The sequence below is a fragment of the Ostrinia nubilalis genome, chromosome 23 (genome assembly GCF_963855985.1).
Source record: "Ostrinia nubilalis chromosome 23, ilOstNubi1.1, whole genome shotgun sequence".
Taxonomy (NCBI): domain Eukaryota; kingdom Metazoa; phylum Arthropoda; class Insecta; order Lepidoptera; family Crambidae; genus Ostrinia; species Ostrinia nubilalis.
This window is the reverse complement of record NC_087110.1, coordinates 8,849,723-8,863,885: the sequence shown is the minus strand read 5'-3', so window position 1 is coordinate 8,863,885 and position 14,163 is coordinate 8,849,723. Positions and strand designations below refer to the sequence as shown.

The 14,163-nt window shown below is 35.1% G+C and overlaps 1 protein-coding gene across 6 annotated transcripts in view; it reads right to left on the bottom strand.

Moving 5' to 3' along the window:
* Positions 1–79: 79 nt before the first annotated feature.
* LOC135083518 (multiple C2 and transmembrane domain-containing protein) overlaps positions 80–14,163 on the bottom strand; it is a 28,516-nt gene continuing 14,432 nt past the window's right edge. For 2 of the 6 annotated variants that reach the window (XM_063978286.1, XM_063978285.1), the window contains exons 4-16: positions 6,205–6,356; positions 5,641–5,799; positions 5,110–5,296; positions 4,830–5,026; positions 4,536–4,749; positions 4,258–4,403; positions 4,020–4,165; positions 3,840–3,905; positions 3,549–3,625; positions 3,341–3,447; positions 3,141–3,250; positions 2,954–3,051; positions 80–2,661 (exon numbers count right to left, since the gene is read on the bottom strand). In XM_063978286.1, the coding sequence (XP_063834356.1) occupies positions 2,584–2,661; positions 2,954–3,051; positions 3,141–3,250; positions 3,341–3,447; positions 3,549–3,625; positions 3,840–3,905; positions 4,020–4,165; positions 4,258–4,403; positions 4,536–4,749; positions 4,830–5,026; positions 5,110–5,296; positions 5,641–5,799; positions 6,205–6,356 (1,737 nt within the window). In that variant the 3' untranslated portion in view covers positions 80–2,583. Of the gene's footprint in view, positions 2,662–2,953; positions 3,052–3,140; positions 3,251–3,340; positions 3,448–3,548; positions 3,626–3,839; positions 3,906–4,019; positions 4,166–4,257; positions 4,404–4,535; positions 4,750–4,829; positions 5,027–5,109; positions 5,297–5,640; positions 5,800–6,204; positions 6,357–8,067; positions 8,216–8,702; positions 9,282–14,163 lie in introns of all 6 variants that reach the window. The other 4 variants (XM_063978281.1, XM_063978282.1, XM_063978283.1 and 1 more) reach the window with 4 other exon arrangements.

Sequence of the window (14,163 nt, the reverse complement as noted above, 5' to 3'; positions counted from 1 at the left end):
GTTAACTTCTAATTCCACATTATCATATTAATATTATTGACCATTATAAAAAAAATAGAGAGATAAAGAATACACAAAATTATAAATTTTATCACTTTTAATATTTTAAAATATGAAAGCGTTAACATTGTTCATCACTTTTTGTGCTATTTAAACTTACTTATCTAAAACAATGGCATTGAATTGGAAGATTTGAGAATTTGAAAGTTAATGTAACTAGTTCACAATGTAAAAAAATATTGATGAAAAATATTTTTTGTGAAAATTTGTGAATGAAGCAAAAAGCTAAACACGATGAAATGAGATTTGAATAAAATCAATGACTGCATCAGGTCGCCTGATAAAGGTAGCGGGAAGGCGCTGGATGCAGGCCGCTACCAACCGTGCGATGTGGAAGTCATTGGGGGAGGCCTATGTTCAGCAGTGGACGTCCTGTGGCTGAAATGATGATGATGATGATGATGAATGACTGCATTAGTGCCTAAGTAAATCTGATTACACATAAACAGGGAAGACTTATGAATAAAGGAAGAGCAATGGTACAATCAATTTAAAAATGAGTCGGTAGGCAAGTTAAACTTTTAGTTCAACAATATACGATTTTAAACTTGTCCCAAAACAATTAATAATATTATTTCCTTTAATAAAAAGAAGCTTCGACATAGTTGATACATTAACAACTTAATAACAATTCATTTTAAATATTTTTAGCTGCATTTTAAAGATTCAATATTAGATTCAAATAGGTTAACACCATAATCATTATAGTGGATAATTTCTTAAAGTTAACAGAAAACTCAATAAAAACGAGATAGAACGCCAATGTTTGGAAACACATTATTTTGTTTTATTATATTTAACTAACAAACATTTTATCATTTATGATAATTACTAATTTCAACATTATGTTTTATAAATATCACATTTTATGCGGCTGTTACTGATACTATACTATCTATAAAGTCATGTGCAAGAGTGCTTGAATCAATAGAGTGATACACTAAGCTGTGCGCGTAACCAAAATTGTGTAAAATAGTAAAAATATTTCCAGGAACATAGCTTCAGAAAGAAGCAATTGACTAGAATTTACAAATGCTTAGATCTATCATTAAGATAAGTGAATGATAATATCTAAAAGATGTTGATTTTGAAAATTTAGTAAGGAAGTACTTTAGAAAAAAAGTAGATAAGATTGACATTATAATAAGTAACTTGATTGAGTACTTTTTACAGTTTAGTTCATACTAGATTAGTATTTAAGTAAACGGTTTTAGAATAAAGAATTACCTGAATGAAAATCTTTGCAAAATGAAGATACAAGACTGAATTTTTGCTAGAGCTTATAAAAAAATTATAAGATTTTTTAGCTTGAACAGGAAATTAATATCGGTAAATAGTGATTATTTTATACAATATACTAAAGCTATTTTATAATAGGTACATAATAATTTAACAATATGATAATTGGAATGGAAAAAGCCCACAGTAATCGCTTAAATTCAGAATAAAATGTACATTCTTATTTATTTTAGTATTTACAATTAATTATTTCCTATCTACCTTGTAATTTATTTTAGCTACAAATGAGATTGGTCTCAGTCTTATACTATTGTGTGTTATTAATATTTTTGATTGTTAATGTGTTGAGGAACGGACTAAACCTACTTATAAAATATTAGCACTAAACTAAATAATAAAAAGTTTCATCTCATATTTTAGTAAACTTAACAATAATGTAACAATACAGGTATTCAATACAAAATTGCATTTTAAAAATCCTATCTAATTTTTACAGTAAAATGCTTTTTTACATTGGGACTTACATGCATTTATAATTTTATACTTCAGAGCGCTATGGAGGTTTTCAATAGAGGACGAAAATTAGTTAAATTTGTTATTTTTCTAGCAAACTATCTCACTTACTGTGTTATTTGTTCATGGCGCATAGATAGGTATTATTGGACCATACTCCATAGCAGCTTTTATTATCCTAACCTTATCAGTAGTTGGTGTCATGTTGACTGCTACAATTAATTCAATAATTAATTTAGCATTAGATCTTTCAGAATCACAGTTTATTACCACAATCTGAACGCCTCCAGCTACAATCAAGCACACAAAATATAGGAAAACCTTAAAAATAATGTTTGTAATTATTTTTGTAACAAAAATATGGATTCTTTTTTTAATTCATGTACTTAATGATTATGGAATTTGTGGACAAATGGAACCTGCCCAATTTTCATGAACATTGTGCAAATTATTATGATAGTCATAGTTTATAAATAGGTACAATGTATCATATTATTATTACACGGTTTTAAAAACAACAATATTATATTGCAATCTTTTTTTAAGTAGCTTTCACCAGAGTAATCCGTTCATGAAAGTCTTTTAAATATAAAATCTATAATATCTTGCTTGCTATTTAAGATATGGATAGGGAAAATCACAATGGGTTTATCATCACTTTTAACTGTTTGGCAAGTCGATCGGATAGCTAAGTTATTCCTTGTTGTTTTTCGTACTAGTTGCCTTAGAAATAAAACGTCTGATCCTTTCCCGGATCGTTAACGGACTGTGTTACGACACTTTGTGTTTCTTTCTTGCATCCCGTCGGTGTTCACTCGGAGGGTGTGGTTTTAGCTCTCGGCAGTCCAACTATAAAATAAGAAAAAATGTTAATTATCATCAGAGGCATATTATTTAATTTTTGCACAGCACGTAGATAGAAAGAAATTTATTGTACGTAAAAAAAGACGTAATAATTGACTATAATGAAATACCAAATCAAAAGTACTAAAGAAATGAAAATTATGAAAGAAAAGGAAATTAATTTAGTTTCTTACATTTTGCAACACACAGATAAAATACCTGGTAGGCTCTACGAAATTAACTTACAGCTTGTATTATGCCTGGTTTTTTATACGATTAAATAGTACTTATTACTTACAAGTGTTTCATCGTCTGGTATCCTCGAAAGTAAGTCTAAGACTTCGTTGTTTGGTATCGTGTGTGGTCTTAAAATCTTTCGAGTAAACTTATTAATACCTAAAAAGAATTTCAATATTTTAATGAATACCATTCTAACTTTTTCTAGTAGGTACTTATTGATATTGTTTTTTGATGCAAGTACTTACCCCACGCCATTAAAAGATACCTTAATGGTATTACATACAGAACTAACATTGCTCCAAACAACATTATTATTGCTATATAACTCAGATATGGCACTGTGAAATTCATTAAGCTGTAAATAATAAAACAATATTTTAATGTGACTGATTACATAGAATTCAATATTGTGTATAGTATCTTTAAATAATCATAATTTCTTTACTTTTTAACAGCTTCTCCTAAAGATGCAACGTATCCAATAGCATTTTGCACAGTCTGTGTAACTTCTTGAATTGCCTGCAGTCTTTCTTTTAAAGATTTTTTTTCCTCCTGTAAAAATTTTCAGCAGTTTAAAAAAATGGATCGATTTGTTTAAGATTATTCAGAGTAAAAATAAATGGTTTTCACATTAATTAAGTGCAACAATGTACCTTATCACCATCATCTTCATCGTCTTCTTCTGCTAGCAAATCTTCGTCATCAACCGGTACTAGTAAAGGATTGCCTCCTGTAGAACAAAAAGGTTAGGTAGAGTGACTAAAATAAATACAATATCTATTTAATAATAAACACCGATCGACAACATAACATTTTGATGTAGGTACAGTGCAGTTAATAAGACCATAACATTGCTCACATTTAGTATTAAGACGTGCTTAAAACACTGATTACACATAATTACGTACAGGTTACAAGTACAACTGATGAATTAACCAACTTACTACGAAAAATGGATAGGCATGTCCATGAACTACTCTGTGATTTTCGTGGGATGGGTTTTAACGGAACTAAAATAAACAGAAAAGTCGTTCTAAAATAAAACCAAACTAATGCTGAATGCAATGCAAAAATAAAAAAGTAATAACAGGATTCATAATGCGTAAAATAATTATTAACAATACCTGTCAGTCTATAGATGAGCCAATTTCTAGTAAAGAAGACGAGAATAAGAAACGGCAACATCCACATTTCATAATAATAACAGAATGCAAGCCAAACCAAGAGCCCAAAGAATGATCGGATTCTTGACTCCCATTCAAAACAGTCTCTGAAAAAGGGTAAAACAAAATAAATGAACATCATTATTGACTCATGTTTGTAACCTACTTATCATACCTATTTGATTTAAGTGATACTCACTGTAATATTTTCCCAACTTCAATGAACCACATTATAATAGCTTTTAACCTCATAACATTTCTAATAAACAACTGTCTCTTAAATTTAGCTTCTTGGTGCATGTATTTTGGTTCTTTTGGATTTACAACTCTGATTGCTGCTTTTAACTGTAATAAAGATATTTAACTAAATTTAGTGGTCCTTTCAATGTAAAAATATGAGTTAAAAGGATAAAAGTGAAAAAATAAAAATGATAACTACATTATTATCAATTTGATTTATAAGCGACTAAGGCTTACCGGATTCCAAATTACAGTCATCTCTAATTGTATTTGTGGATAGTTTCCTTTTGCTCGGGCTCTCATTTTTTTGTCCTTTAGAGCATACCACCTCTTTTCTCCATTTCTAATATTTAGCAGTGGTACTGCTAATTTCCCTAAGAACTCAACTTTATGATCATGGTCTTCATCATACACTGTAAGTTCTAGGATAGAACTTATGTCCTTAACTGTGCTGTAAAACATCATGATCACAATAGTTTACTTAAACCACTCAATGGTTAAAATTATAATATTCATGGACACAATACTTACAAAGTGAATATCTTCATCCAATTCGGTGCTAAAGTTTTGTACTCAGTATGCGTTTGTAGCCTGGCATTTCCAAGTTCTAGTACACAAAATGGATCCGATTTGCCACCCAAATCCGCAGCCGCTAATCCTTTAGCACCGTAAACTTTGACGCAAAGCCAGCCAACTCCGCTAGAATTTTCATTTAAGCGATGCCACGCCTGGACAAAAAAAGGTTTTTGTTTATTATTATACGAACAACAAATATTTTACCTAGTTATAATAAAATAAAAAGAAAACCTACGTATCTCCTTTCAATTATTTCTATGTCTCTCGGATTTTCTCTATAGCTCGCCAAATCTGTAATAGTTTCCGACTGAGTGGTCCCACTTATCGTTAACAAAAGAAATATCTGACCATTTCCATCTTCCAAGTCCTGCCAAATGTTGTGTGTTATTTCTCTCTCTAATTTTGATAGGTCTATTGTGCACCTGGAAACAATTTAAATATGAGTTTTTGTGAAAATACCCTGAAAATAGGGACTTGTTTTTTTATTTCGTACTGGCAACATAGAACTGTCATTTTGGCCAATCACCACTGTGCCAGGGCTTGAAAGTTTTAAAAAACTTTCGAAGAAATAAGTTATTGGAAAAACCCTGAAAGGCTGTGAAAATCCAATGAAAAAGATAGTTGTTATTCAAATTAATACAAAGCTGTCGCCGCTACTGAATCGCTACACCATTCGCTGCGATGAAGTCACACTTTTTAGGGCGTAATTACTATGTACTTACTATTATTACCTACTTACAACCTGTATTTTTTCTGTGAATATTACCTTCCAATGTAGTCGTCTTTCGTCTGCTTGTCCTTATCCCAAACGGTGACCTCCAATATCTGTTCCTGGTCATCGTACAGGTGAAGGTCGAACTGCTCCAACCAGGACGGATGGAGAGTCTTCCACACCACCTTGCTCTTGTATTTTTCGTTGCCTAACCTGGGGAAAGACGCCCTATTGATTAGAACTTCATAGAATAGAAAGTAAGTAAGTATAAGTTTCTTATTAGGTAAGCACTTAAAAAAATACTACTTAACGGTAAGTAGGTACAATAAACAGTCACATGTTGGGTAATGCCTGCCTGTTTCCCTACATAAGTATTAAGTAAGTAAGTTCAGCAGTAATAGCTACTATTATTAAGTAGGTAGGTAATGCGTTTTAAAAATAAACCAGCGTTCCGCTCGCGGCTTCACCTACGTGGATCTAATTACTTCTTTTGTTTATAACCTTTGGACCACAAATCTGAAAAACTAGCTGCGTGCCTTTCAGCGTAATCTGTTAGTAGGTAATACCTGTGGTAATACCTATATTACAAAACTGTAAAGTCTAGATTGCCTTACACACCTAAACTTGCAGTACGGGTCGCTGGATCTAGTGTCAATATCCATAGCAGGCAGATTCTTCGCTTCCACCAGCACGATGGTGACGACGGAGCTCCAGATTTGAGCCTTCAGCCGTTTGTTCACGTCGCTCAGCCGCGTGTTCTTGAGGAGGTACTGGAAACGAGAATGGGAAATTTAATTTATCAGGTACAAAAAAACTCCTGTATAACCAGGATCTACAGACCTCCAATAAAAACCCAACCCAAAGGTCAAGTTGGTCCGGGGGAAAGTTAAACTGCCATTGGACCCGCAACGAAATTAATAAGAACATAGGAGTTCGAAGTTAAGATTCGACTTCCCTCCAGTTGCAGTGCAAAGGGGATGACAGGTGACAAAACAAAGATTTATTTGGTACAGTAGAATCACGATTATCCGGATATCCGATTATGGACTCGTTCTTCACAGCTTTAGTTACCGATTTAGGACCTGGTTTAACTTTAAGATCACAGTGTGTAGATCAGATGCGCATTGTAAGAATTCCATACAAAACAATCACGACGTCATCACTTATTAGATAACTTACCACTTACTGAAATCATTCCGTGAGGAACAAATGGTGTTATTTTTTTATCCCTCGCAGATAACGTTAGCTACATGCTAGTTGCTACAGATTATTCCGTGAGGAACAAATGAGTTTTATCCCTCGCAGATAACGTTTGGTAGATTAGTATTCAACAACAATAATAGAACAATCAACAAAAATGGTTTCTCAATTGAACCGACCTGAATTTGATTCCGGCGGCACTATTGCTTCTATCAATTTATAAGTAGACATCATAATATGTATCATTGGAAGTTATCTTCATGTGTTATAGTATCCAGACAGCAGTGTGTTCATAAATGACAGTCCAGTTTTGCGCCAAACTAGATTGGCGAGGGAACAACCTCTTAGCCCTTGCCCCTTACGCATGATGTGCTGGCATTTTGGTACTAAGACTGCTGCAAAGCGCCAAAAGTAATGATAACTTACAACTCATTTAAAAAAAACAAAGCTATCGTTTGGAATTCAAAGGTCAACTCACGTTTGATTACGTTTACTTCTATTAAAAAAAGCATTGACACGAATTCGCGCGATACAAAAACATTACAACATAAAAATTTTATGAAACAATCCCGCGCTGTAGGCATTTTGCGATTTTTGGCTGTAAGCCAAACACATTTGATTGTTCCATTTAAAGTTTGGTGTTTACAGGAGTTTCACTTATTTATACACATACCTTACACATAGGTATTATGTACAGTACCCGCCCTTAGCCCGACGATGTTTTAATTAAAATATTCGTTTGTTTAACGCCCTTTCTTTGCCACTTTTCAAATTTCTAACACATTTTTGTTGAAAGAACAATTTCAAATTCAGACTTTGTTCTTTGTTACGAGTTCATTTTATCATTTAAATGACTCATTTATTACCTAAACCTAACTTAGTAAACATATGGTACTTAATGGGGTCCTGTTTGTACAATAGATAGTGTGATGTTAGCCTCCACCTTAATGGCAAATCAATGTACCTGTATTCCACACTAACTTGGTACATTAACGGCCAATGATAAAACAGTTATTTAACAACGTTTTACATTAAACAACATTATAATGTGGCGAGCTAGTTAGTAGGTACAATCTATGATTTTCAGTGTGCTTACCATAAGTACGTACGTCAAGACTTCTCGGATTCTTTATTTTGCTTTTTTTCTTCAAGATTTAGCCACCAGTAACTAATAATGCTGTTAGTGATCACCAAAGCTTATTAGATACATTAAACTTCAAAATAACACTTAAAATCGTTAGTTTTTAGTTAACCAAATCACCCTCCAAAGCCATGGCCTACCCTATGAAATCTGTCGCTCTTGCTCTTCAAGTTAGGGAACCTGTGGCCGATTCTCTCAATGATGTCGGTGTACGTGGAAAACGCTGATGGAAGCTCCAGATTCGCTCCTGGAGGTAGACTCCCAGCTCTGGGACGAGGTTCTATCGCTCTAAAATGAGGGGAAATAAAGTGGTGAATGAATAAAACTAAACTAATTGTTGTTTTTTTACAGCTTGTCTACAAAGAGGATGTTATGGCTTTTAATTTATCTGCATTATCATTTTGAATTTTGATATACATAGATAGAAAATATTAACCACCTATCTACCTTCTAATATTTTTAGTGTAAGTAGGTAATAGTTGAAAGTTGTGGTCAAAATTGATGAAATAAAAATGGTCGATTGAGTTGAAAACATTATACTGTTTTATGTTTTAAAAGCTTACGCTTTTAAACGTGCAGTTAAGTAGCACAGTTTAAATCATTCAAGCAACAATCGTCCTTAAACTTTTGAAGAACCGGTTCAGGTTTTAAATTGAGTAGACAGTGAGAAAAGGAAAAAAGTTACACGACAGACATAATTGAATCCAAAAATGTCTTGATATTTTGATTTGGACTCGTAAATAAAGAAACAAATAGAAAAACAGTTTGATTTTACCTTTCATCACTAGAAGACAAGCAAGAAACACAGGATTCACTCGTGCTATCACTGTTGTCATCAAATGCTAGATCCGAAGTAGACAAGCTCCTTCTTTTGCACAAAACTCCATCTCTTTCTACACTTATAAAGTCCTCACAAATCTGCTTATTGCTATCTTCTGGCTCATCAACCACCACAGAGGGAATAATGCTGGTTCTTCTACTATCACTTACTGCTATTTTACCGGATTCTGTGGAGATATTATCACCATCTGTGGTTTTATCTTCATTCGAGTCTCCTTCAATAGAACTCCGGTCTTCTGATATGTGAGATATGAATTTCGATATCTTTGACTTCTCGTATTTGTTTTGGACTTGGTCTTGAAAATCTTCCATTCTGTCTTGGATCTTCCCTTGTATCCTAATTAGGCGGTTTTTCAACCTTTCCATTTTGTTGTCCTTATCCATTTTCACTGTTTATTTTTCTCTCTCGCTTCTTTCTCAGAGCACGTCCGTCCACATTGATAGTTGAGCTGATACTGAGATATTTTAGTCACAAATCGATCCTAAACCATGTTTTTGTTGTACATCGATTTTCCTAGTGAGCAGTTTGTTTGAAATAGCATTAAATTAATGTACGCGAGTTAGTGATAATAGTAAATAAAGTTTTGTTGAACAGTGTGTGGTGTAAAAGTATCAATATCGTATAATCGTATTGAATTAAATTGAAATTCTTTGAATCCGCTAAACTGACATTACTAATGTTAATTAGTGTAGGAAATAGGTATTGTACGTATTTTGTTGAATATGACCACAAGATTGTCGACTGTTGGTCTGTCAACGAATGAAACTTTTATTGTATTAATATTTTGGCTTTAAAATCCTCATAAATCTTATATTGCATGAATGTTTGGAAGAAAAATAGAAGCATTTTGTAAAGCTGTGGCTCTTCTCTCTAGGGATTTGAAACATGGGTAATCCACTAATGAAGTCATCCATAGATATTACAGCCTTTTACTCAAAATCAGTTCTCACTGGTGATAATGTTTTTTTAAAGCTTCACTACATGCTTACTATAAAACAAAGTCGATTTCCGCTGTCTGTCCCTATGTATGCTTAGATCTTAAAAACTACGCAATGAATTTTGATGCGGTTTTTTTAATAGATAGAATGATTCAAGAGGAAGGTTTTTAAGTTTACTTAGCACCCGTGCAAAGCCGGGGCGGGTCACTAGTTAGAATATAAAACCGCTGTGTTCAGAGACACACCCATAAGAACCGGTTCGCAGTTTTCGGAGATAAATCTGGATTGTGCAGGCTTAGCAGGAATTAAAACAGCTTTTAACTTCGTTTCCAGAGAATTATAATGTTAACAGTTCTTGGTTAATATTAAGCAGTCTGCAGTATTGATTTGGTAAATTAACAGGATAACAAGAAATAAACTTTATGAAATGGGTGTAAACACTGAGGTACCTAATTGTATCCTAAAATTAGAATGAGGAAAAATGATACGAGTAGGAAAATAATAATGATTCAATACCTAATAGATTTTGTCTACGGCCTTGGTGTAAATTTCAGTCTGCGATAGCCTATTTATTTTATTCAAGAATGAATGCTGCAAGAGTTTTTTTTAATTCGGTCTAATTCATGAGTTTATTTGTTACAAACAAAGTTACTAATATTTCTCCTTTATAGAGGCTGTTTTTGTAACGTCAAACATCAGCAAGACTTCAGGTTACTTCAGATTTATTATGCTCTGTCACGTCATTATGTAAATGTCACGTCCCGTGCCACTCCCATATCTCAGAGTTAGGCGCTAGACCTTTAGGCCTTTAGATTTATTAACACTAGATTACTTTACAGCTTTACGGAACTATTCCCACTCGTTCCCACTACTGCAACTTCTGTGTAGCCAGGATCTACCGCTGGACCATAAAAAACCCAACCAATGAAGGTCAAGTTTGTCCCGGGGGAAAGTTAAACTGTCATTGGACCCGCAACGAAATTAATCAGAAGAACATAGGAGGAGTTATAGGGAGGTACTTTACAGCTTTGCATGAAGGGTCGTTATAATCTCAACAGTAACAACAACGCTTCTACAACGGAGATTGTTTCAGACCTAAACTTGGCTGAAACTCGTCTAAAGTGCAAACATTCAGGCCAGAATCCGGACAGATTCAAAATTAGGGAAGTTTCAAATGGGTGACTGTTTCGAGGATTTAAGTTAATTTCTTGACACGGTTATGCTAGAGAAAGTTTAAAGTCAAAGTTAAAGTCTGTGTTTATTGTTTGTTTTACATGATGAACAAAAACTAATTTGATTCCGTTTCAAGCACAAATGGTGGCTCTGTTTGGTTAAATATTTTCATCATTTCGAGATTAATCCAATTCTGCGCAAAATACTCTATCCTGAATTTTGAAATTATTAATTCGAATATTAAATTTAATTCGAGTTAAAAATGGAGCTATACCTATTACACGTTAATTTTATTGGTTAATTTTACTATTTACAACTGCAGCCTCATAATATTTAACATGGTCCTTCAAGCCGGATATTAGGCCACCTATATGGTAACCATTTAGATGCCTCTCAACTGATCCTAACATATTAGACAGGTAGGCGATTTCTATCTAATTTTCGAGGTCACAAGGTCCTTCGAGCCGGATATACAGGACCTGTTTGGTAACCATTTAGATGCCTCTCAATCGATCCCAATAGTATAATAACGCGTTATATACCATTTCATCATCATCATCATCATTTCAGCCACAGGACGTCCACTGCTGAACATAGGCCTCCCCCAATGACTTCCACATCGCACGGTTGGTAGCGGCCTGCATCCAGCGCCTTCCCGCTACCTTTATCAGGTCGTCGGTCCACCTTGTGGGTGGACGTCCCACGCTGCGTTTTCCGGTACGTGGCCTCCATTCCAGAACCTTGCTGCCCCATCGGCCGTCAGTTCTGCGTACTATGTGCCCTGCCCACTGCCACTTCAGCTTGCTGATCCGTCGGGCTATGTCAGCGACTTTAGTTCGTTTACGGATCTCCTCATTTCTGATTCGATCTCGTAAAGAAACACCGAGCATAGCCCTCTCCATAGCACGCTGTGCAACTTTGAGCTTCTGTATAAGGCCCATAGTGAGGGGCCACGTTTCCGAGCCATAAGTCATCACAGGTAACACACATTGGTTGTAGACTTTCGTCTTCAGGCACTGGGGTATTTTGGACGAAAAGATGTTGCGTAGTTTCCCGAACGCTGCCCAGCCGAGTTGGATTCGACGATTGACCTCCTTCTCGAAATTGGACCTACCTAGCTGGATCGTTTGTCCGAGGTAGACATACTTGTCAACAATCTCAAGAATCGAGCTCCCAACCGACACCGGGTAGGGCGCAACATGGACGTTCGACATAAGCTTCGTTTTGTCCATGTTCATCCGAAGGCCTACCTGTTGGGAAACTCGATTAAGGTCTTCGAGCATGGTGCCGAGGTCCTCCAGCGATTCTGCCATGACCACGATATCGTCGGCAAACCGAAGGTGAGTGATGTACTCGCCGTTAACGTTTATGCCGTATCCTTTCCATTCCAGGAGTTTGAAAGCGTCTTCCAATGCCGCGGTGAAGAGTTTCGGAGATATAACATCTCCCTGTCTTACGCCTCGCTGTAGAGGAATCGCCCTCGTGCTTTGCTCCTGTACTCGGACCGACATGGTGGCGTTTTTGTACAAGCACTTTAGAACCTCGATATACCATTTACACGTCCCCAACTTCCAATCTAACTTCTCCCTATCACTTCAAACTAATGTAGGTCAGCCCTGCGAAGAATACTGAAGACACTGACAAAACGGCAAGCAAAATGGTACCTTATTATTATGGTATTATTAGTAGTAATTGCTGTGATGAGTATCGTCAAATGACTATAATGAAGTGACCTTGCATGTGGTGGTAGATTACTAATTAACGGTGTGCTAGTGCTAATGATAGATGTAAAATACATGAGCTATTTTTTATTGCTGGGGGATTTAATGAATGAATTCAAGTAGTTAATTTCTTTTCGAATGCTCTTTTCGGGAGCTGAACTCATGGTATAAAATAATGTACCTCAATTATGTCCTTTTCACCATCAATGCCTAATTTTTATGCCTATGAAAACAAAAATTCTATTATATGTGTTACCATAGGGGTCACTTAAAGATAGATGGTGAAAACGGGCATAAGACTTTTTCAATAATCCTTAAAAGATCGCGACAAGAGATGGCATCTAAGAATTCAACAAAGATTTAGATGACAATTAGACGAAAAAATGGAAATGAAGATTTTTTAACATTCTTTTAATGATTCTGTTCGTAATAACATTGATCATGTACCTAAGTCATCGCAATTTTATTTGCTTCAATAGTTTCAAAATCATAAATTTCACGGAGTCCATTCTCTGCACGTATCGTTTTAATTACTGCATTTGTTACTTGAAATGCTACTGTGTCTTTTTGGAGCAAAATATTTCTACTAAATGTGGTAGAGAAAATGTGAAATGTTGCTCAAAGGTTAAATAAAATACCTTGTTAAAGAGAACATGACGACATCATGTTAAAGAACTCAATTAAATGTTAATAATTTTAAAAAGCAGCAACTGATAGTTGAATTTTATAGACGACGCGACTAGACCCCGTTTTACCCCCCTTAGGGGTTGAATTTTTCAAAATCCCGTCTTAGTGAGAACCTACGTGCTTGTAGTTTCCGAAATTTCGTGATGAGTGAGTGAGTCAGTCAGTCAGTCAGCGACCTTTCGCTTTTTTTAAGTGTTTATGAAGTTTAGTCTTGGATTACTTTTTTATTGCATTATTCTCAGACCTACTGAATTTCACAGAAGTCGGTCAAGCAGTTTTGGAGGAGTTTAGATATGAACACTGTGACACGTGACGTCCTATGGCTGAAATGACGATGACCATGATCATGATTAGAGGTAACATGCTTTGTAGCAGTGTGAATGAATACCAGTGAATACAGGGCCCCGGTTGCGCTAATTTGTAATGTCTCCAATTCATTAACGCTCCATTTTCATTCCAGCCGATGTGCAATTCGGTATCGCGATAATCGCGTAAACTAGCGCAAACTTCTTCTCTTCCTTTTCTTCGCAGGAGCCACCGAAGAAAAGGAAGAGAAGAAAGTTGGACATAGGCCCAACCAAACGGATTTATGCACTTTACATTAAAAGTCTGAACAACTTATTTTTTCACTAAAACACAGCAAATGTTCTTAAAGCGTTTGACTTGCGTTTGAGAAAAAAAGTAGCTTTCTATCAGCTTTTACACAAAGACGCAGTTGCGTTCTGTTTACATTACAGGTTACAGCATTGTTTGAACTAGCTGTCAAAGCGACACCGCGGTACGAATTTGTGCAAACAGCTGATGTTCATTCGTCGTCCAGTCGCGTTGCAGTTGAAAATATTTAGCGAAATCGGGGCGCAGATGTAGTATATACTG